At 39.9% G+C, this 24,466-nt stretch overlaps 1 protein-coding gene and 1 long non-coding RNA gene across 2 annotated transcripts in view; one reads left to right on the top strand and one right to left on the bottom strand.

Annotated features, from left to right (window-relative positions):
- GMDS (GDP-mannose 4,6-dehydratase) overlaps window positions 1-24,466 on the bottom strand; it is a 534,521-nt gene that overhangs the window by 657 nt on the left and 509,398 nt on the right. Inside the window, exon 10 of the mRNA XM_005307071.5 lies at window positions 499-567. Within this exon, the coding sequence (XP_005307128.1) occupies window positions 499-567 (69 nt within the window). The remainder of the gene's footprint in view (window positions 1-498; window positions 568-24,466) is intronic.
- The window catches only part of LOC135981613 (uncharacterized), a 75,642-nt gene continuing 68,695 nt past the window's right edge, over window positions 17,520-24,466 (top strand). Inside the window, exon 1 of the long non-coding RNA XR_010598711.1 lies at window positions 17,520-19,476. This is a non-coding gene — a long non-coding RNA (uncharacterized LOC135981613). The remainder of the gene's footprint in view (window positions 19,477-24,466) is intronic.

The raw sequence follows: 24,466 nt of genomic DNA, 5'->3' as shown, positions 1-24,466 counted from the left end.
GGCAGCAAACAGAAGTCCAGGAAAGCAAATTCCAGGGGGCTGTCAAATCCAGAGACAACTGTGCAGTAATTTTAAAAATACCACAATTTATGAGAAAAATACCCTCCTGAAGGATCCAATATTAAAATAGCAGTGACATGAAATGTAAATGCCTTATTAATAGAAACCTTGGTTTGTTTTCTTTGTGTATTTCCATGCTTTAAGTGAGTGCTGTGCTTCTTTTCTCCAGTTTTATTCTGCCATGGCTTGGCTTTTAAGGCTGGGACTCTAATTAAAGCTAACTAACTATTTTCCAAAATGTTCAGCACCACAATATTCAGTCGAAAGAATAGTAAAGCATTCAATCCTTCAATAGGAGCAGCTCGATTTTTAAATAGCCTTCATGTAATCATTATTGAAACTGTAATTTCTCTTTTTGTTCACCAGTTAAGAGCTTCCCTCGTTCCACAAGGCTACACAAACAGGGCAGGAATAAAACACTCCAGTAAGAGAACTTACATCAAAAGTGACTCTGGGTTTCCAATTCAGTTTTTGTTCTGCTTTGGTACGATCTCCTTGAAGAAAATCCTGGGAAAAAAAAAAAAAACCAACAACATTGCAGGACCTCTTTGTGTGTTCCTTGTTTCAGCGTGTAACGTTTGCCACTGCACTGCTTGCTCCCTATCTAAAGCATCTTGGGGCCCCCAGCAGCTATAATTTGTCTTTAAAAGAATGAAGCTAGACCAAAAACCTTCAGGCTAACGAAACCATCGGCCTGACTCCCTTAACAGGTTGCAGTTGAGGTGGAAAGGTAAGGCAAGGGCCACACAAAACTGCTGACAGCTATTGTCTAGCACCACTTTTATAAGAGACTCCTCTGTCCACACGCATTTCCCTATAAGTCCTGGGCTAGATCAGCGTCTTTACAGGACACACTTAGAAACTCTGACAAAAATCATTTATTTTTCATTGTGCAATTTCAGTTGAAGCTCAGATGCTTATAAATCACCAGGCTGCACATTTAAGAAGCCTTGCACAGGCTATTTAAAACGTAAGGAGTAATTCTTCTTTACATCAAACCTTATTGACTCTTTAATGGTGAACCCTTTACATTAAGTTGTCATATGTCCTGATCATGCTACTAAGAGAGCTGTTTCAAATTATTGCATTTTTTCCCTTTTGGTTAAACAGAAGTAAATCACAAAGTAAACATGACAACTGAAATGTTCTCTCTAAAATAAAAAACATGTGATCATGGAAAGACAGTGCTGGATACCCCCGTTACTGCATTGTTATAGGGCAGTGATAGCATGTCCAGCAGATAACGTGGAGAGTGAAAGCTTTTGGCTCACTTTTTTACAAGTAGTAACTTGAACATCCACGTGGAAACAAAAGTAACTGGATATATAACAACTAGATACAGAGAAACTACCCTGAAATAGTATTACAGAAACCCAGACACTGTTAATCAACCACATCTTTATGATTCAAGCCTATTTAAAGTGCCACAAACACACACATGCTGCATCTCTAATGAAACTGAAATATATTTTATTATTCATTGTTTCTAGATTAAACATGAGTTATACAAATACCCCCTTTGCTTGAATTTATATACAAAGCTCACCTAAAACACAATTAAAAGCTTTCTGTATGTGAAAGGATAGCTGTATAATTCCACAGCAAATTGTCTTTCCCCTTGAAGGGAAAAAATGTTTGCGATAAATTCTGCCTTCATATTTGACTTTTTTTTCAGTGATGTAAGGGCAGCAGGATTTGGGGTCTCTAAAATGGGAAAAATGTGGGTTTTTTCCCCCTCCTTCCTCCCTCCTTTCTGACCAGTGGTGGAGCTAATGAGCATTTTGTGGCATTAGCTCTCCAAAAGAAGTACTGCTGCACACACAATGTTCCAGATACCATCTTCTTGCGTGCCTGTGATCATGTTAACTTCCCAAAATTGCCTCGCCCTGTGCCAAACGTAGGAAATTCTTCTTCATAAGTGTGCTACATAAAACTAGAGTTCCCTTCCAGGAGCAGAGGAAAATCACCTCAGGTACTGTACTGCAGATGGGGATGTGGAACAAACAGGTCTGCTGAGAATGTTCCAGGCAACATTTTTAATAATTCAGTCTGTATGCTAAAAATAATGTTGGCTTCCTCCAGAAAAGACTAAACAGCCAGATCAAAACAAAATAAAATGACAAGCAAAATCGTTTTGTTTTCCTAAGTTATTCTAAACATTTCCTATTGCAATTCTATCATGGTGTTTGGAAATTGCAGTAGACATTTGGGGCCAAATTCAGTAAAACGCTTCCCAATTTGAGTAATCCCCATTGGAGTAATCAGATTATTCCTCTGAGTAAGGAATACCCAGGTGAGCATAGCATTGCAAAATCTGGCCCTGAAATAGGAAAGACTCCCATTGACTTTGATGGGTTTTGGATCAGATTCTAAATCCAAATGGAAGTATTTAATGTATGCCCTCTCTCTCGTTTTAGTTTAACATACATTATATACGTCTAGAAGTAAGAAAAACCCTCTTAAAATACAAATTTCTGTACAAAAACAATACCCTTTCAATCAATACTAATGCAAGCTGTTTTAAACATTTAAACCATTAGCTAGTAACTTAGTATTTTTAATATAATCTAATTTTAAGTCATAATAAAAAGGTATATAATAAAACCAGTTTCATTTTTATAAACATTGTATAAAGTAATAATTTTACATCCACAATCTTTATTTCAAAAACAGATTCTTTCAAAACCCCGCCAAATCTAGGGTATTGATTTTTTTCTTAATTCATTGTGGAAAAAGGTCAAGAGACAAGGGATGTCATTGTCTCATTGCACAGCAAATAAGTTTACAGGAAAACTATATATATGTTGCTTTAAAAGGTTTGGGAGCAGTCTTTAAACTTTCTAACACAAATGTTCTCCTTTAAAACCATTCATCCCCAAAATGTTTTTTTCAATTCAAACCCTCCATTCAAAAACATAAGTGCTCAATTGTTGATAAGCAAAAAATAAGATTTGTTTTTCAAATCAATAAAAGTTCTAAAGTTGCAGTGATTACAGCTGTATGGTGTATATAAAATAACACAGAAGCTCAACTTAAGAATGTAAAAAACAAAAGAGAAACCTTTAAAAAGTTCACATATTTTAACAATAAAATAGTAAAAGTACTATGGTGCTTAGTTTGTAAAAAGATTTATTATATATGATAATACAATTTTCCCCATCTGACCCAGGTTAAAACATTTTAAATGACTTTCCTAAAGAAGTTTATATACTTTCTTGAAACCCTGTTTCTTCAATAAGATTTAATTACAAATAGCATTATATAACCAGAATTTCATCCTATGGATGTTTTAAGCTGTTCAACTATAAAAATTAGTAGATAGAAGATAACATGGACATGAAAAACAATATTATAGTTTAAACCAATCATCATAACATTACACCTAAATTCGAGGATTGAATGTATTGTTAGTGAAAGCTTGAAACACAGAATGGAAATGTTCTTAACGATGACTGGAAAAAGCTATTACTGATTAAAGGATTGTATTGCAGTCATGTTTCCTGTATTTTTCTACAAGTAGCTCATAATATGAAAACAATAAAGTAATTACAATTAAATAAGAATATTTGAAAAAATGCTTGGAACTGAATCACTGCTTGTTTATGTAATTAAAGTCTTTCATTGAAACTAGAGCTGCACCTATTTAACTTTCAAATTCAGTCTTGTAAAGCCCTACTTTATCACTCCAGGGGCTTACAGCTTTTCAGTCCCAGGGCTTTACTTTTTGGAGGCACAACCAGATCAAAAAAGTTTATGAAGGAAGAGGATGAGGTGAGTCCCACGAGGAAAAATGGATCTTTGTGGTTCTTGAAAGACAGCTGCTGCTGAATACAGACCAGCCAATATTCCTGTTTCTGATAGCATAGTAGGTAAAGTATAGTCACATAGTAAAAAGAACAGGAGTACTTATGGCACCTTAGAGTACTCCTGTTCTTTTTGCGGATACAGACTAACACGGCTGCTACTCTGAAACCAGTCACATAGTAGTAGGTATTTCTGCAGGATTTTTTTTATCATTGTGTTTTACGCATACAATGTATAAAAAGAAAGTTCCTTGACTTCATGTAGAATTCAAGGGAATAGATAGGCAAGTAAGAGAGGTTTTTTTTGTTTTGTTTTTACAAAAGCTGAAAATGATGTTAATTGTTTTGTGTTATTTTACAGTACTTGGACTTTGCAAATAAAATAACAGTGAAGTGTTTAAGTATCCATTTTAGGAGGAAGTGCCATCAGACTCTTATTTTCCATGAAAAAGAAAATGAAGCATATAAATGGCAAGTTTTACATGTGAGTTACAACTTGTTCTTGAATATGGAAAGCTGAGCATTCAGTGAAGTAGCTAAGGGGTAAAAAGGCAACAGCCAAATTGTCTGTTGCCATTTAACACTATTGTAAAAATCTCTGACAGATTTAACTTCACTTAGCTGTGATATGATCTTCTCTCTAGGCCAGGGAAAAGAATGAGTCTATCTGATATGATCTTTTCTATTTGTCTAGCCCTCTCCCCCTCTGTTTATAATTATAGCTTAAAGCTTAAATGTGCAAAAAAAACCCAAAACCAACAATCACCACATCCCCACAAAAAACACCTCTAAATTTTATTAAATCTGATTTTATGAAGATTCGGTTTTATAGTCCAAACCAAGCTAAAACAAACAAACAAAAAGGTGCACACATGAGTACAGAGAAACATGTTGTGTAGTGTGGGCTGGCATTTTTTAAAAAAAAAAGAGTTCTAAAACCAGGATAAAAAAAAATGTAAAATATTTCTGTGTAAATATCACATTTCATGAGCTCTGGTTCTGAGTGTCATCACTACTTTTATTTTGACTCATTAGGTGAATGATCGGGTTTCACTGTGCAATTTATTACTGTCTAATTCAATTCAATTTAACTGAAAATTTGAAAAGCCGCAAGACAACATGAGGGGAAAAAAAGCGTACAGATTGCTTAAAAGTACTGTAAGTTTTCTTCTAATACTATTGTTGATCTAATCACATTTAGATTAATTCATTTAACTCAACATTTAGGGTCAGATTCTGCCCCCCAGTTACACCAGTGTAAATCCAGAACAAATCTAATGAGGTTATGGGTGCTATAAAACACCTAGGATGAAATGCTGACCCCACGGAAGTCAATGGCAAAACTCCCATTGACTTCAATGAGGATAGGATTTCATCCCTAAAATAGACAGAGTTGACCTGAATTGTAATAGTTCTGCCGTCGGAAAGTTGTGGTGGTCACATTCACAAGATGATGCATAAGGTTTTTCTGGAAGGTGACTTCTTATGTCACAGATCTTTTATAAACTGATAAAGGGGTTAGACGAAGCTCTGAGAAGTCACTAAACTAAGTGCCTGTTCCTGCAATTCTTTGCCTGAGAAAGGTTGTCAGAATTGGGCTTCTAGGTCACAAAGTTTTCAAGAATGTAGTAATTTGAATACAAGGTTTCCTTTAACCCCATTTTTCTCCTCTATCTGATGCATTTCCTTATTAAGACAGCCCTCTCATCTTTGACTCATGCTATGAAAAAAACCAACCATTTAAGTAGTCTGTAATATTGTATAATTTCTCCATTTCTTTAATTTTTGGGGCACATGCTGAGCCCATCTGATCTTCCCCATATGTATTTTATTACACAGAATATTCCTCTCTCTTTAGGTACTTTTTGGAGCAGTTTTCATATGTAGTTTTAATGAGAGATCCTGTAACGCAGCTCATTGACAGGTCAGCCCCATAGCATGTTTGGGTGTCTGCTACACTTCACTGTTAAAACATAGCAGACTTTGTTAAACCATTTCCTGAAATCAGTTAGTTAGGGAGGAGATTGATCAATCAGACAACCCATGATACTCAAGATGTATGCATCGCTCACTGCAGCAACTGCATAATTCAATTGCTGTCGCCCTTATCTTCTATTCCCCTAACACTCCCATTACTTGTCACCAGGCTGTGTTATACTGTGTGTCTTAACTACGGCCCTGTTCCTGCAAAGACTTAGGCGTGTGAACAGTGCCGTTGACTTAAATGGAAATATTCACTGTGTAAAGTTAATCACGTGTGTAAATCTGCAGGATTAGAGCCAAAGAGCCTCAAAATACACATTACTGAACTCAAACGAAGAAGTACAGGGAGCTAGTCATAATAGTCTGGTAATAGGTGCTTGCAGGATTGAGCCCTTCTACTCTGAGATTTTCAAGGCAGGGGACGGGGTCTTAATCCTCCCTGACTGAACTAACCTCGTTATCTCTAGCCTGACTCACTCTTGCCAGCATATTTATACCTGCCTCTGGAAATTTCCACTACATGCATCCGACGAAGTGGGTATTCACCCACGAAAGCTCATGCTCCAATACGTCTGTTAGTCTATAAGGTGCCACAGGACTCTTTGCGGTCTTAATTTGTCTGTAAAATGCCATACACACACAGTGCCATGGAAATAATAAATATATAATAAAACAACTGACTCCTGCAAGCACTGTGAAGAAGGGAGGGTTATGATGAAGTGTGTCAATAAGGAAAGCCCCAAATCTACACACAAACAGAGAAAACATGTTGAGGAATTTAAGAAGGGCAGTTATGGAGTGGCATTCCATTTTCATTTTCCATCACTGTTCTTAGAAAAGCAAAGTTGTGGAACAGTTAACATATCAAGGGAATAAAAGAATGCCAGTGAATTTAGTTCCCTATCTAAATTTGTTTTAAGGTGGCATGAGCAGGCTAGTTTTCACTCTCGTGTCAGTGATTCTCCCCCCCCCCCCCCAAAATATAGTACTTTTCCCCAAGGGTTCCAGAGAAAGACAAGGGCAAATGCCTATATGGTGGAAACCGTTCAAAATGAGCTCAGATAGTGTGAAACTCCATTGGCAATGAAAATACTGACCTTTTTCCTAAATGTATTTTAATATGCAAAAATTGTTTGCTTAGGAAACTTCACATATAATCCAAACAGTTCTGTGGAATAGAAGGACTTCAGCATGGGGCTGATTTTGAGAGGTGCTGAACACTTGCATGTGTGATTGACTTCAGCGGGCTACGGGTGCTCAGTACCTTCAGGATAAGGCCCAATCAAAGGGTTCCATTGTACGTGCTAATATCAACTAAACATAAATCAAATGAGATCAGCCTTTCCTCTTGTACCACAAACCAGACACATTACAGCAGAGTCTTTAATTGATCTGTTTGATAATCTTCAATTTGATCAGTCTCCAAAGAAGCAGGCATGAGAACTCACAGCAGTAATAAACAGAAGGGTGATAATTAGTCATGAATATTCTCTCTCCTCTCTTCCCCCTCCTCCCCGCACCACTTTCCCACTTTATTGCTGCATATCAGCACAAATTGAAGCTGAAGCCAGACCTCTCTTTTAATGACAGGGGGTGATAAGAGACACGAAGAAAACAGCAAACTGTCTGGTCTGCTCAGGAAGTTGGGAATCAGTGGCATTGTCCATCAGGGAGGCCAACAGAATGCCGTCAGTGCTAAAACAATGCTTCAGCTCAACTTCAGGGAAATTGAGTCAGTCAGCACTGGCTCTGACAAGCACACTGACATTGAAGATAAAATGGCAAATGGAGCAAAACAGAGGGAGCTGGCCCTCTGCGTAGAATGATTCTCGTCGCCAGAGCTTTATCACTTTGATGGAGGCAGTGCACAAGTTAATCAACACAAGAGCATAATGCATGTGTACCTCTTAGGAGAGCATATGCAGACATTAGGTTACTACAGTTATTATCTTTGTGCAAAAGTGAACCGAGTTACATGCCTAATATGGTCAAGTATTAGTCACTCTTAATTTGCCAGATGAAGCCTGAGAAAATGTCTTGGCAAAAATTATTCTTTGGTCCAGATAAAATTCCTCCTGAGTTTAGGCCTGATGAGAAGACCACTGACTTTAAAGGACTTTGGATCAGGCCTTCAGTTGCTCAACACAAAAGTGTTCTTTACTGGAGATTTTTACAGGCCAGCTACTGTTACAGTGTAACCAGTTTGAGCCCAGATACTCTTTAGGAACATGAGATTCATGTTTACATATGTCATTGTCCATACATGTGGAATAGTCTCACAAGGAGAGTCCAGGAAGCCCCACAACTCAGGACTTTTGAAAACTAGACTGGACACTAGAGATGGAATTCTGGACCCACTGAAGGCAATGGCAAAACTATAATTGACACCAATCGGGCCAGGATTTCACCCTAGAAATGTACCGTAGGGCACAATCCTGCATTTGCAGGGAGATGGCTCATCCAGTTTAACTCCGGCTTCAATGATTCTATGAACACAATGATAATCCCAGTTTGGGACACTGCAGACACCAATGAAGGCTTCCACTTAATGAGATCTTTTGAAGTGTAACAGGTGCCTATGATAAGAACGGTAAGAATTCCAGGGAAGATGAATTAGATTAAATCAACTACACTTGTGCATACCATTTATTATATAAATCCTGAGTATGGTGAAAAAAAGGAACTTAAAACATGTGCATATATACAAATTTAAAACACACACACACAGTTTAAATGAGTGATCACATTGCAGCTGAAGACTGAAATCTTAATTACATTGCATTGATTTTGCTGCCCCCCACTGCAACACAGAAAACTTATTCAGCAGGCTTTGTCTATATTAGAAAGTTGTGCTGCTTTAACTACACTGGTATAGTTAAAGTGATACAACCCCCCTGGTGTGGATGCAGTTATAGGGATATAAAGGTACTTTATACTGGTGTAGCTATTCCCATATGGAAGGGGAATAATTACAAATCACCTTTATACCCCTAACTGAAATAGTTATACAGTAGCAGTAAAACTTCTAATGGTAGACCAGATCTTAAAGATGCGCATTCTTTCTCTCTGATATTGTGTATCCAGCCAGCCAGGCCCACACATGTGCACAGAGCTAAAAACCTTTGGGTTACCTTGCAAAAAAAATCTGAGAAGTATATAACTTGAAACCACATTTTATTATAAACAAAACTGAGTTGCTTAAATCTTCTAGAGAAATGAGTGAGCTTTACTAATAGTGGGCTCCTTTTAGAAGGCAGAACGGGAGGCAAAATGAGAAGAGGTCATTTCCAATTGTGACAGCATAGAAGAATACCATTCTAGCTATCAGCCCATCTTTCCATTTTTTTGTTTGTTAATTACTGAACTGTATTATGTTGTATCTTGTGTTCCATTATGTCCTGATCTTTTGAAAACTCTTGTGGAAGTGAATGGGACTTTTGCCTGCGTAAGGAATGAAGAATTGGGTAATCACATTCTGATCCTACAAACACTTGTTACCAGGCAGAGAGCTTATTATTGCAAGTGAGAGGCTCTTTAAATGTAATTGCCATAGATAATTTTTAATTACATCTGAAGATTATTTTCCTCATCATTTCCCCTTCCTGCCATGCGTTTCATGGGTTTTTTTTTACTATATTGTTAAAGTTGTTTGATTTCAAGAGGATTAATTATGTAGTAAGAAATGTGAATGAAGGAGGTGGAATCAGGTATTCAATGCTTATGCTGCAAGCTGCTGACCCAAACTTAAAAACCTTTGGATACGTTCACTGATCTGCTCAGCAGGGTGAAAATGAAAACTGGCCTCCTGCTATGTTGCTAAATGTTAACTCTGCCACAGAAATACAGCGCATCACTTTTAAAAACTATTCATTTAAGAAGTGTTAGTAGGTTTGCCAATCATTGCTACCTAAGTATCAGAAACAAAAATGATAATCACAACAGTGAGCTTGGTTTTTTTTTTTTGGTCAACCTATTTACCACTGTGGGCCACATCCAATACTACCTTTATGACCCTGAGGATGTCACATGGGCCACAGCTGTGTGTTGATTGGGCCGCAAGTGGCCCACGGGCCACAGGTTGAGAACCACTGGTTTAGAGAAATGTTATAAAGTAATAGAATAATCAAGTCTCTATTTAACAGGGTGTTACCATATTACAGAGTGAACCTCTTTACAACATCCAAGCCATGTGATTTCTGGGTATTTCATTAATTTGAGTGAAACTACTGTTTCTACTCATATTTAGCAAGCCAGGCATTTCTATAAAAAATTAATATTAAAAAAATTGGACAGGTGTGCTCCCCCCCCACCTCCAAGGTGGATGCACATTGTTAGATATTTGGTTACCATTTAATCAAAATTCAAAGTATCTATCTGTCCTCTGTCTATTTTGCTGGGTACATTATTGATGTGTTAATTTTTCCATAACAACCTCGTATATTTTTGGGAACCATTTCTCTAGTTCTGGGCTATTTTTCTTATTCCAACTAGAGGTTATCAGTAGGCTAGCGGCTGCTAACACATGAAAGATTAACTCTTCATTTCTTTGAGCATGACCATTTCTGCTAAGAAATCTCGGGAGATTATTTTGATACAGAACTAGGGATAAAGCATTTCACTAAAAACCAACCTCCCTCCCCTCCAAAATGAATAATGAAATTGGAGTTTCATTTTGTCTTTGGACAGGTCACCTCCAATATTTCCCTTTACAGACTCACACGTATATAAAGATAGGTATATCTCCATATATTTATTTATCTCCTAGAACTGGAAGGGATGCTGAAAGGTCATCAAGTCCAGCCCCCTGCCTTCACTAGCAGGACCAAGTACTGATTTTGCCCCAGATCCTTAAGTGGCCCCCTCAAAGATTGAACTCACAACCCTGGGTTTAGCAGGCCAATGCTCAAACCACTGAGGTATCCCTCCCCATTTTTTGTCATGCTTTTTTGTCAAGCATATCACGACTACTTGACAAAAAAACCCAAACTAATATATTTTAATTCTATAATATGGATGTCTATAGGTACATCCCTATCACTGTTCTACCATCACTACTTTATGATGTAAATGTAATATCTGATGAAGGAGAATGTAATTAACTTTTTATTAAACAAAAACCTGATTTTTTAAAAAACAAAAACAGTTTTTTCCCCCCACAAAAATTTGAGTTTAATCAAAAAGCCATTTTCTGTTTAAAACATTTTGATGGAAACATTTCAACAGCTGTGGATCATCATATATTATTTTCCTTTCTTGGATATATGTTTAGCTAATAACCTCAAATCGTTAAAGGATAAGTTGTGACTTGGACTATAGGCCTGGGCAGAAAAGTAAAAACCCCTTTTCCACTGCTACCTTGGCTATTCGGACCATGGATTCACTTACTTTCTATCCAGGAGCAGGTGGGCAGGAAGCAGCAGGAGAGGGAAGAGGGGGGAATGAGTGGATTCTTATCTCCACTCACTCATGTGGAGTCAGCATGAGAGAGGGGTTAATAATTTGCTTGCTGTTACAGGCCAATATATATCTCAGAGCCACAATTCCTTTCCTAGCACAAAACAACTATATGCTGCCCCTTGTTATTGGTTGTGTCCTAGAGACACAATCTAGCCCTAAATGTCTTCATTACCAATCATACTTAATTCATTGTCTATAAGCACTCTTTCTACCTGCATCTCAATCAATCACTGACAATTGTCAGAATCAAATATCAGTAGAAGATAACTGGAGATAATGTAGGATTTTAATGTTTAAAAGTTAAAGGGTTAGGCATGTAAGATAAACATAACAGCCACAAAAATTACCTGTATTTAAAGAAAGCCATTTAAATGTGCAAAGAGCAAAACAACAGAGGGTGTGCTATGGGCCCCTCCATGAAGCTGGCACATAGGTTGCTTTATTTCACTTCAAACATTTCTCATTACAAAACAAATGACCCATGAAAGGGTTAAAATAAAACACGGTAGGATAATTTTACATTCTGAGCATGTCCTGAACGTATTCTTCAGCATGTTCGATAGAGAAGGAAATCCAAGCAGTGGCCTTTCACATGACATCATAAAAGCCTAATTTATCACCAGCCACCAAACATCTAGAAAATCATAACATCCTTTCAGGAAAACCATGTGCAAAATAATCAGATTTACTTTGATGAAAGCTTTAGAATACAAGTCCAAGTAGGACGCTACAAATAGTAACCCTTTGCAGGTACTTACCATAGCTAACACCTCAGACTCATGTTTTGCCCAATAGGAGGCTGCTGCTGCATTTCCTGCTCATAAATAAGTTGATTTTTATATTGTATAGGTATGCCACCAAATCAGACGGTTGAAGACAAAGGGTCAGATCCTGGCCAATGTGAAGTCTGCTGTGCACCACTCTGGTGATAGAAAGCAGCTTTAAGAGTGGCGTAAGTGGCCAACTGAGGACCCGCTTTGCATAGGAAGATCCCTCCAGCAGTTCAGAGATGATTTAGATGGTCTTATGCACCCCTCACCCTCAAAGCCCTGGTGCAGGTGCCTCAGGGTTGTAGTCTGAGCACAGCTTTCATGATCCTCAGCTACTGGAATAGCCATTTGGGTGGACATTTGGTATAAAGACACCATTGCCTCCCTCCCCTTTTGGTTTCTGAGCTGAGCATGCTCAAATAGCCCCAAGAGCTGGGCTCACAATCTAATCCATCAAAAAAGGCTCACTTATACATTACATGGCCTGATTTTCAGCACCAAGCACCTGCAGCTTGTTGAGTTCAGTAGGGGTGGTGCTCAACACCTCTGAAAATCAGGCCGCAGAGTCACATCAGGCTATAGGTGGAGCATGAGGGAATATCTCCAAGTTAGTTGTGAATCATCCTCAAGGTTGGTTGAAGTGTTCTACCAACATCATTTGTTAAATGCAATCACAAAAATTAAAATCCTAATCTGGGCACAAGGAAGCCCTCCACCCACCATTACTTACACACTGCATGTAAGTTGTACATTTCATCCGAGGATCCAAAAATACTTTACAAAGATGAGAGAGAGTTCTGCCTGTCTGTCTATCCAGGACTCAAGGCATTCTGTGTATTCTAAATGGGTGGTTTTTCTGGCCCAGTGAAAATACTATGACAAAGTTCCTTCTCTATCTTGGTGGGTCCTGCGCTTATTGGCAGATTTTCTTGCCTCAGAGATTCACCATGTGGGTTGGGGAACAGCCCAGAGACCTTCCCCTCTGGAAGAACCCACAGTCCAGGTCAGTTGGGAGGTTTGGGGGGAACCCGGTCCCACTCTCTGCTCCAGGTTCCAGTCCAGGGCTCTGTAGACTGCAGCTGTCTAGAGTGCCTCCTGGAACAGCTGCACAACAGCTACAATTTCCTGGGCTACTTCCCCATGGCCTCCTCCCAACACCTTTATCCTCACCACAGGACCTTCTTCTTGATGTCTGTTAATGCTTATACTCCTCAGTCCTCCAGCAGCATATCCTCTCACTCCCAGCTCCTTACACCCACACCACAAACTGAAGTAAGCTCCTTTTTAAACCCAGGTGCCCTGATTAGCCTGCCTTAATTGATTCTAGCAGCTTCTTGATTGGTTGCAGGTGTTCTAATCAGCCGGTCTGCCTTAATTGTTTCCAGAAAGTTCCTGATTGTTCTGGAACCTTCGCTGTTACCTTACCCAGGGAAAAGAGACCTACTTAATCTGGGGCTAATATATCTGCCTTCTATCACTCTCCTGTAACCCGGTGGGCCAGCCTTTATTCTACTCTGATCCCGAAGCCCACCGGGGACATAAGTTGGTGGCTCCTTCACGGAGCCGTGAGCACGGGCGTGCACTTGGCGCGGTTTACCCCTATCCCAGACAGCTGCCCCTTCTGCGGCGTGAGGGAAACCCTGGTGCATGTTTACCTGGAGTGCACCAGGCTGCAGCCCCTATTCCGGCTCCTCAGGGATATTTTGTTACGATTTTGGTTGCACTTTTCTCCTCACCTTTTTATTTTTGCACTCCCTATCCGTCGCCCCACAAAGTCACGGGAAAGTTAACATTGTCTAGTGATCCTTCCTTAATTACCAAACCTCTTTTAAGTCCAAGAGAAAAAGAAGCCCAGAGCAATTTTCTGTGGAGCTCCATATGCAGCAATGGGCACTGGATTGGAATCCCCTAAGACATCACCTGTGTGATATTTGAAATGCAAGATGCATCCATTACTTACTTATCCTGTGATTAAACTGTCCCTTAGACATTCAAACAGTAACCTATTGCCAAGTTTCAGGCTGAATTGTTCTTCAACCAGGCTATAGATGGCCTCATCGTCCCCTGATATTCAATTGTCCCCCACATTCTTTTAATTTTCATTTACATGGTGGTAGCACATAGAGGCCAGGCAGAGGTTCCATTGTACATTCCCAACACACACAATAAATGACAGTCCCTACTTCAAAAAGCTGTCAGAATCAAATGTACTCCTGAAAAATGCAAGCAGAATACTTCTAAATCTCATACCTTCTCTCCTGGTAGGTTACTTATAATTCCTACTATTTGGCTTATTTGATTTTATCTATTTCTAAAGTCAGGGGGCAATATTACCCAACACAAAAAACAATGACTGACAGAATTGTCATGTATCTGTGGAGAAACTAAAAAGCAGCTGAAATAATGGGCTAGATAAATATCTTGGTAGTTTTATTCTGCTAGTAATTTGAGCAAGGCTCAAAGTAGAACTATTACTGATAAACCAAAGTAGTTCTGGATTAAAATAGCAATCTAATGTGACTACAAGAGACCCCCGGAGAAGAAAGATGTGCGTGTGTGAGAGACCAGGACAATGTACCTTAGATCATATTTTGCTCTTTCTGCTCAGTAGGTTTGTACTCTAGGTTGATGGGATTTCCAGATCTGCACTTCTACCAAATATGGTCAATGTTTAAATAAATACAGTCAATATAGAAATCTCTGCTTTCCCATTTTTGTGTCGATTTACGTGTTTTGCTCTGTCTGATTAATCTGAGAATGATTTCCGACTCACCTCTGTGTTGGACAATGTAAAACAGAATAGCAACACTGATTGATATTTTGAGCCAGATTTTCATAACACTGTGTATGCATTGCTGGCCTATTTGCTGGCCAACTGCATATTAAAATGACCAGTTAGACAATTAACTGGCTATTTGGACATGCAATTACTATTGTGTGTGATCTGTATGATCAATCATGGTTACTTGCATGCAAAAATAAGGCACATAGGTCCTGATTCTCCATTACTTTGTATCTTAGATAGTCATTTATTCACCTGAGTAAAGTTGGTGAGAGATGCTACAAACCTAATTAAGTAAGTGTTTTACACTCATTTTGCACATGCTTTGCACAGGTGCGGACTAGACAAGGTACAATGCAGTGAAGAATTATGAAAATCTAGCTCCCTATTATGAGTATATTTTCATCAGAAATGACAATGTACAACATATCCAATTAATGTACGACAAGATAAAGCAACATATATAAGGATTACCCAATTCACATAGACTAACATTTGCAAATTGGGTGCCTAAAGCTAGGCACCTAAATTCATATTTAGATACCTAATGAAAAGTTCAGGTATTTTCATAGGCCTGCAGGTGCTGTGGGTTTTCAGCACCTTTGAAAATAAATCCCCCTTTTCCAGATGCCCAAATATAGATTTAGGCACCTAATTTTACATACCCAAGATTGAACGTTTTGGCCATATTGCGTAATCGTAACTGTTAGAATCACAAACTAAGTAAACTCTAGCAGTTCAATAAAACTCTCCAATATGTCTAGCAGAATATTTTGTGTAAGTAATTTCCATTCTTTTGTGTTCTCATATATATGACCACATCCTGATTCACTACTCAGGCAAACTCCTACTGAAATAAACAGGAATGTGGCCAAGTAAGGACTGAGTAAACAAATGACTAAGGATATAGCAGCTTTTGGATATTAAATAAACAGGAGCTTTTTAATATTCATCCTTAACATTGTTCATTATTGTTAGCATCCCATCAGGCTAAACTCCTGAAATGTTACAATATAAATAAAGTATATATTTTTACCCTGTGTCTGTCTCATTTCCTGCTCTTTCTATCGCCTTTATTTATTCTTCCTTTATCTGAACTTGATGCAAAGCTCATTGAAGTACATGGGAATTTTTTGACTGTCTTCAGTAGACTTTGGATGAGAGGTCCTCTTTTGTGGGTATCAACAGCAGACAAGAGGCTCCTTCCCAACTTTTCCCCCCTCTACATAGGCTGCTCTGGTCCATTCCGCAGGGTATTCTGTTCATGACTTTCCCTCTTTCTACTGATCGTGATAATTCTTTGTTGCATTTTTCCCTGAGTCCCAGATGGATTTTGCTCCTCTCCTACTACTACCTTACCTTCAATTTCCCAATCTATTCCAGTTTCTGATCCTACTTTTTCAAGAATCCCTGAACATCTTCTAACCATGACACACATAAATATCAATCCTGAATCCTTGGTCATTTATCTGTATGTATAACATGAAGGGCAAAGGGGTCCAGGAGACCTGGCTGTATTTTAAAGAATCCTTATTACGGTTGCAGGAACAAACCATCCCCATGTGTAGAAAGAAAAGTAAATATGGCAGGTGACCAGCTTGGCTGAACAGTGAAATCCTTGCTGACCTTAAACGCAAAAAAGAAGCTTACAAGAAGTGGAAGATTGGACAAATGACCAGGGAGGAGTATAAAAATATTGCTCAGGCATGTTAAGAGTAACAAGAAGAGTTTCTTCAGGTATGTTAGCAACAAGAAGAAAGTCAAGGAAAGTGTGGGCCCCTTACTGAATGAGGGAGGCAACCTAGTGACAGAGGATGTGGAAAAAGCTTATGTACTCAATGCTTTTTTTGCCTCTGTCTTCACAAACAAGGTCAGCTCCCAGACTGCTGGACTGGGCAGCACAGTATGGGGAGGAGGTGACCAGCCCTCCATGGAGAAAGAAGTGGTTCGGGACTATTTAGAAAAACTGGATGAGCACAAATCCATGGGGCCGGATGCACTGCATCCGAGGGTGCTAAAGGAGTTGGTGGATGTGATTGCAGAGCCATTGGCCATCATCTTTGAAAACTCATGGCGATCGGGGGAGGTCCCGGATGACTGGAAAAAGGCTAATGTAGTGCCCATCTTTAAAAAAGGGAAGAAGGAGGATCCAGGGAACTACAGGCCAGTCAGCCTCACCTCAGTCCCTGGAAAAATCATGGAACAGGTCCTCAAGGAATCAATTATGAAACACTTAGAGGAGAGGAAAGTGATCAGGAACAGTCAGCATGGATTCACCAAGGGAAAGTCGTGCCTGACTAACCTAATTGCCTTCTATGATGAGATAACTGGCTCTGTGGATGAGGGGAAAGCAGTGGATGTGTTATTCCTTGACTTTAGCAAAGCTTTTGATACGGTCTCCCACAGTATTCTTGCCGCCAAGTTAAAGAAGTATGGGCTGGATGAATGGACTGTAAGGTGGATAGAAAGCTGGTTAGATCGTCGGGCTCAACGGGTAGTGATCAATGGCTCCATGTCTAGCTGGCAGCCGGTTTCAAGCGGAGTGCCCCAAGGGTCGGTCCTGGGGCCGGTTTTGTTTAATATCTTTATTAATGATCTGGAGGATGGTGTGGACTGCACTCTCAGCAAGTTTGCAGATGACACTAAAGTGGGAGGCGTGGTAGATACACTGGAGGGTAGGGATCGGATACAGAGGGACCTAGACAAATTAGAGGATTAGGCCAAAAAATACCTGATGAGGTTCAACAAGGACAAGTGCAGAGTCCTGCACTTAGGACGGAAGAATCTTATGCACTGCTACAGACTATGAATGGCTAGGTAGCAGTTCTGCAGAAAAGGACCTAGGGGCCACAGTGGACGAGAAGCTGGATATGAGTCAACAGTGTGCTCTTGTTGCCAAGAAGGCGAACAGCATTTTGGGCTGTATAAGTAGGGGCATTGCCAGCAGGTCGAGGAACGTGATCGTTCCCCTTTATTCGACATTGGTGAGGCCTCATCTGGAGTACTGTGTCCAGTTTTGGGCCCCACACTACAAGAAGGATGTGGAAAAACTGGAAAGAGTCCAGCGGAGGGCAACAAAAATGATTAGGGGTCTAGAGCACTTGACTTATGAGGAGAGGCTGAGGGAACTGGGATTGTTTAGTCTCCAGAAGAGAAGAATGAGGGGGGATTTGATAGCTGCTTTCAACTACCTGAAGGGGGGTTCCAAAGAGGATGGAGCTCGGCTGTTCTCATTGGTGGCAGATGACAGAACAAGGAGCAATGGTCTCAAGTTGCAGTGGGGGAGGTCTAGGTTGGATATTAGGAAACACTATTTCACTAGGAGGGTGGTGAAGCACTGGAATGAGTTACCTAGGGAGGTGGTGGAATCTCCTTCCTTGGAGGTTTTTAAGGCCCAGCTTGACAAAGCCCTGGCTGGGATGATTTAGTTGGGAATTGGTCCTGCTTTGAGCAGGGGGTTGGACTAGATGACCTCCTGAGGTCCCTTCCAACCCTGATATTCTATGATTCTATGTGCAGCAGGTGTATCATTAACTTGGCTTCTTCTATTAATCAGCTTGCCAGTGGGAATAGTTCCTCACTTGCAAGGACTGGGGTAAATTATATTTGGATTTATTATTTAAGATCAGTAAATATTAAAATGAAGGTTACTGTATCTGCCACAGATGAAAAATCTATGTATACTATATTTATCAGTGTGAACCATTCGTTGGTTGATGGTCCCAAGTCCTTCTGGGTTGGTCACAAATCTACAAGATGTCTCTAAGTACTATATTTTGCACTTGGATTTCTGATTTAGCTGAAAGATGTGTAAAAACACATGCAGCCAGACAGTTCCTTGGCTATCCATCTGAGAAAGCTCTAGAGCAGAAGTTATTGCTTCCAAAGTCAATTGTAACTTATGCTCACTAAATTGGCTCCAGATCTGCCCTTTTCAGACAGTAGCAAAGGAATAATTTATTCTTTTTGTGAAAATCACCCACGTTTAGCTTAAACAGCCCCCCTTCCGATTCCCTATCATAAATACCAAAGACATGTGGACCCGAAAGCCACAACCTTTGAAGGACAGCAGAACAATGGCAAATCAAACATTACGGGTAGTGGTGTCTGTCAGCACTGCAAACCGTGCAGCCTATTCCAAATATAGGAGATCTGCAGTGTGACTCTGAAATCAGAATTTGTACCTTTGCTCAATCATCAGGTTTCATGTTTAATTTTCTTTCCTATTTGCGCCAATGAAATTTATACCAAAAATCTCAAAGATCATGAATGAGCTGTTCCAGTTTATAGTAACTTTGTGTTTTGATCCTAACACACAACATGCATACAGTTTTCTCACATGAAGGAAACTTGTATATAAATAGAACGCTATGAGTTCAGCTCAAACTGAGACGCTTGCAGCTTGACAGGGGATCCTTTGATGGCGCTAGCCACCTGATTCTGTTTGCTCCACTGTGGAAGATACTTAGTGGACGTAACTCCCTGAAGAGAAACTTCTTCACAGAATACTGACAGAAATAATATCCTACTCCACTATTTTAGAGAGACTTCTTCATGGGCAATCTTCAGCAGCACCAGCTACCCAGTGGGGACCGCTGATAACAACAGTTGCCTGAGGAAGGTAGGCTCCATTAAAACACTTGTTGCCAAAATGTGTAGATGAATGGAGGGAGGGGAAGCAGAAGGGGAACTCACTCCTCCAACAGTGTTTACTAGTAGAATGAGCAACCGAGGCAGCGCTCAGTCTGGTGCTGAAATTAGATACGGAGGTTTTATGATGGGAAATCTATTCTTTATATGACAGCTACATTTCTCATCATGGATCATAAAAAACAGATGATCCACCAGATTACTGCTCAATTGTAACTTGCGTCCACAATAAAAATGTCAATTTTCTCTATTGTTTTATGACACTGGCTAAGTTTGGAATGCTTTCAAGCAGGATACTGATGTTAATTGTGGGTTTAAACAGACCTGGAGTATTTATAAATAGTTATTTATGCAATAATTATTATTAGTAGTGGTAAGTGTGAGGAATGATACCAGGATCACTGATTCAATACTATCACCAGGAAAATTACTAAAACACCACCACTGTAATGTAAACAAATAATTCTATTTGTAATTGCCAGGAAAGGGTATTTGATAACCACTTAATTTCTGACTCATTACCCTTCCCCCTTCAGACAAACATACTATCCTATTTCCTTTTATGATAAAAAGCTCGTCCACAACAATCAATTCAAGAATATAAAATTACAAGTTCTAATAATAAATAATAATATTAATAATATAATTCCTTGCATTTACATAGTACCATTCATCAGATAATTTCTAAGCAACACGGACACAGAGAAAGGTTAATTGACTCTTCCAATTATGTATAGTAAGTCAGCGTCAGACCCGGGAGTAAAACTCAAGGGCTAGCCACTAGAATATGCAGTGGAAATATGAGTTTTACAGCAGTTCAACGTCACTGGAAAACGTGCTACTGAAAGCAATTATTATAATAGATTCTCCTCAAAGGTTATCGTACATTTTGGTAAAACACTAATGTGGCAAAAATTCTGCGACACAGAAGGAAACCCCGACAGTGGAGACTAGAGGTAACCAATGTACCCAGTTTTGCCAGCAGAGCTTGTAATTTCTTTCACCCAACAAGTGTGTTCCTAACTAGGGAGCTGATTAAAAGCCCGCTGAAATCAACAGACTCCGAATTGACATAAATTGTGCACAGAGATGCAGTGTTTGTGTGTTGCAGTGAGCTGGGGATTAAGGCTATTTCTTTTTTTGTGTGATTAATTTCTTATTTATTTTAATAAAGAAACAGCCAATGAAAAGTACAAAACGGTAAATAACTTACATCTTGTGTATGTTTCCAAATACCATACGTTTCACAGGATCATCAACTGAGTTATGCAACTGTGTAATTTTACAACTTGTCAAAGCTGCAAGACAAGTACTTACACAGACATTACATGTTTGGGTGGGGGTAACAGTAACATAAAAGGAGAAGACATACAAGAACAGGCCAGTGGGGTGAGGGGAGAGGGAGAGAAAAAGCAGAAAAGGTTAGGTGGAATGGAGGTCTGGCATTATCTGAGCCATCTCAACATTTTTTATCCAAATGTATCTAGAAACAGGGTCCAAATTTCTTCAAATTCATACAATTGCTCTGTACAGTGATAAGCTGCTAACGTAGACATGTCCGAGTAACACTGCTCTATTCTGGACATAAGCCTACTCTTCCATTTTTGTACAATCATGCGCTCAGTGATCATTGTAGCCCAAAATCTTTATGGTGGAATTAAACCCAGCTTAGCAGGTATATCACCTAGGATATAATTTTTGGCTGAGGTTTGGTTGCTCAAGTCAAGCACTATTTTCACCTCTTTCCACAGCTGCCTGACTGTGGGACAGTCCCACAGCATATGCATCAGGGTTCCTTTTTCTTTGGGATGGCGCCAACAAATATCCAAGGATAAGGGCTTTAGTCTGTGAAACCTCGGTGGCATCCAATACATTTTCAATAAAATCTTTTGTCGTATCAAGTGGAGCCTGAGATCAACAGAAGCATTTTTAACATTCCGTAATATGCTCTGCCACTGGGATTTTTTTAAGGGCTGTGATAAATTGCCTTCACAAAGAACTCCAGACCAATGGAGTTAATTTTCATTAGTAAAGTGTACACGGTGGACACCGGCATAGGTGTCGACTCCGTGGGTGCTCCAGGATTGGAGCACCCACAGAAAAAAAAAAGTGGGTGTTCAGTACCCACTGGCAGCCCCATGGATAAGCTCCTCCCCTTCTCCCTAGCATCTTCTGCCTGCCCATGGCCCCACTGATCAGCTCCTCACCCTCCTTCCCAGCGCCTCCCGCCTTTCACAGATCAACTGTTCCATGGTGTACAGGAGGTGCTGAGGGGTGGGGCCGGAGTGAGAGTGGGGCACGCCTGGGCAAGGGGGTAGGAAAGGGTGGAGGGAAGAGGCAGAGCAGGGGTGGGAAGAGGTGGGGTGGGAGACGGCAGGGTGGGGCCTTGGGGGAAGGGGTGGAGTGGGGGCGGGGTCTGGGGCAGAGTGGGGATTGAGCACCCCTGGGGAAATGAGGAAGCTGGCACCTATGGACACAGGCCTGGGGAGTTCATGAAGCATTTCTAAGGTTCCCAATAGTTCTGGGGCCTCTGGCAGTCCTAGAGCATCTGGCACAAACTGATAAGTTAGCAAGTGTCTTATTTGTAAGTACTGCCACTCCACTGCGGATGGCAGGTTGTAATGTTCCTTTAGTATTAGAAAAGGGACAAAGTCCTCATGATGGACTAATTGAGAAATCCATGATACCATACTCAGCCAGTTCCTCCAAATTATAGATTTGTTCTTAATTTGCAAATCTGCATTGTTCCAGATAAGGCTATTTCTGCTACACATGAACAAAATGGATTTCCCAAATGGTTCAAAACCAATTCCTCCTTCCCACAAACCAAACCAAACCAGGCTTCAGTGAAGACTTATGTCCATACCAAGTTCCAATCTGTAGCCACTTTTTCTTTAGCTTTGTCTAAACGGTATGCCTGGACTATTTTAAAATGGAAAAAGGGTCAATAACAGAAGGGATTCTGCTTCAACTTGGTAATTACATTTGTGTTTGGACAGAGACCAAGCATAGAAAATTTCATCCCAAAAGACAAGTGTTACAAAAACTCCCAAGTGTGCAGATGTGCAAGATTTGGAGGGTGAAGGGTGTAAATAAAACGGTTTTGCAGACTCAAATTCAGCAGGTGCTATCAAGCTCCCACAATGTCAGAACAGAGTAAGAACAGACTCCCAGTCTCTCAGTTTACAATGCAGTCCTCCACTATTGTCTACATGGATGCTTTGATGAACTCTTCACCACAAACCTCACCCTTCCCCTAAGTGGCATCAGAGATGCATTGTGCAACCTGTATCTCTAATCCTTCTTTTTTTAAGGCTGACAGGGTAATCCACATTCTTTACAGACAATATCTTTCCAACATTCTAGTGAGCTGGTACACAACTTCTCAGTCAATGCCAAACTCCCCAATGTTATATAATTATAATTAATAAAAAAAATGCCTCCAGAACAGGTATGCCTGATTGCCAGGATGACTCCAAGCCAGCATATACCCCTCTGAACTACAACTGTATTAATTTACCTGGTAAAACATGTACTATTGAGGTACTATATTGAGTGCCAAGGCACATTTGCACAAATACCAGATTTTGGCCACTGCGAGCCTTTTGAGAAGGTGGCCAAAAATGTAAACCAAGTGACTGACTCAGTCTTATCCTCCCCTTGTCTCTTAACTGGCCAGAGATCTGAGAGAGAAATCAAGAGGGAAAGAAACTGGAGAGGACAAGAAGTGGACTGTATCTATGAAATGTAGGGTCTCCCTCTAAGCCACTGGAGTGCCATAATCATGGAAGATTTTATAGGCTTTAAAGTATTATAACTGCGATGTAGGGAGCTCTACCAGACATGGTGATTGTGTACAGATGCAGCACTTTTAAGATCTGAAACATTCTGGGTGTAATAGAGTACTTGTCACTTGGAAGCCCATGTGGCCAGGGTTAAGGCTAGAGAATGAATTGAGAATTAAATGGGACTGGATATAGTTAATAAACATGACACCCTCTTCCTTCACTTATTATGTTACTTCCATTTTTTGACTGAACTAAAGTCATCATAATTAAGTTAAAAGGCATAACTGGAATTTGGGAGATAGCAACAACAACTAATTCCCTAATTGTGTCCACAGAAAAAAGTAAAAATGTGTACATGTGCTGATACTCCATCCTTACAGTCCTCATATTGCCTGCATTATTTTTATTTTATTATCTAGCTGTGGCACTGTTGTTTCCAGTCTAAGGAATTATTTCATTTCACATTTCATATGCTGAACTGTTATTTTTAACTTTAATCTATGAAAGCAGGCATATATTTACAAGAACAAGGAAAGAAAAACGTCCACTGGCTAATGATTTCAGATGTCTGACACTGAAGTATCAACCTTCAGTGAAAATTTCCAGACAACTTAATTTTTCTTCACTATCATTATTATTCCAGTAGCACCCACAATATGGCAAGGCACCATCTTTACACACAGAAAGGTAGAGTCCCTAGCTCTGGAGAGCTTACAAACATGAGAACCTCCTATGCAAAGCCCTATCATGCTTTAAGAACATTTTAATGGGCATTTGGATGCTAATTCTACAGCACACACAAGAACTCTCTAATAAAACTCTTTAACCCCCGCTTTGATCTGCTTATATCTTCAAGTGCAGTGATGACAAAAGCTTTGGCAACAATCTGGTGTACCCCAAGAAAATTGTATCTACAATGACACACATTTGTATCTTGTTTTAATGAAGACATTTCATGTTTTTACTTGTGTACGGGCAAATGGGGAGAGTTGCACCCCACCCTCTCAACACAGCACCTCCCCCTCCCACCCAGTGTCCAAAACTTTCTCCCTATCTTGGATTTACGTTTTTAACTTAAATAACACAAGCTATTGCACTTAGCTTGCTCCTAGACTTTCTCCGTGGAGGCCTCTATTCTTACCCAGAGATATGTCTGCCCAAACAAGCCCAATG

This window comes from Chrysemys picta, chromosome 2 (assembly GCF_011386835.1).
Source record: "Chrysemys picta bellii isolate R12L10 chromosome 2, ASM1138683v2, whole genome shotgun sequence".
Lineage (NCBI taxonomy): Eukaryota > Metazoa > Chordata > Testudines > Emydidae > Chrysemys > Chrysemys picta.
The sequence above is the reverse complement of the archived record's forward strand: the minus strand, read 5'-3'. Positions and strand labels throughout refer to the sequence as shown.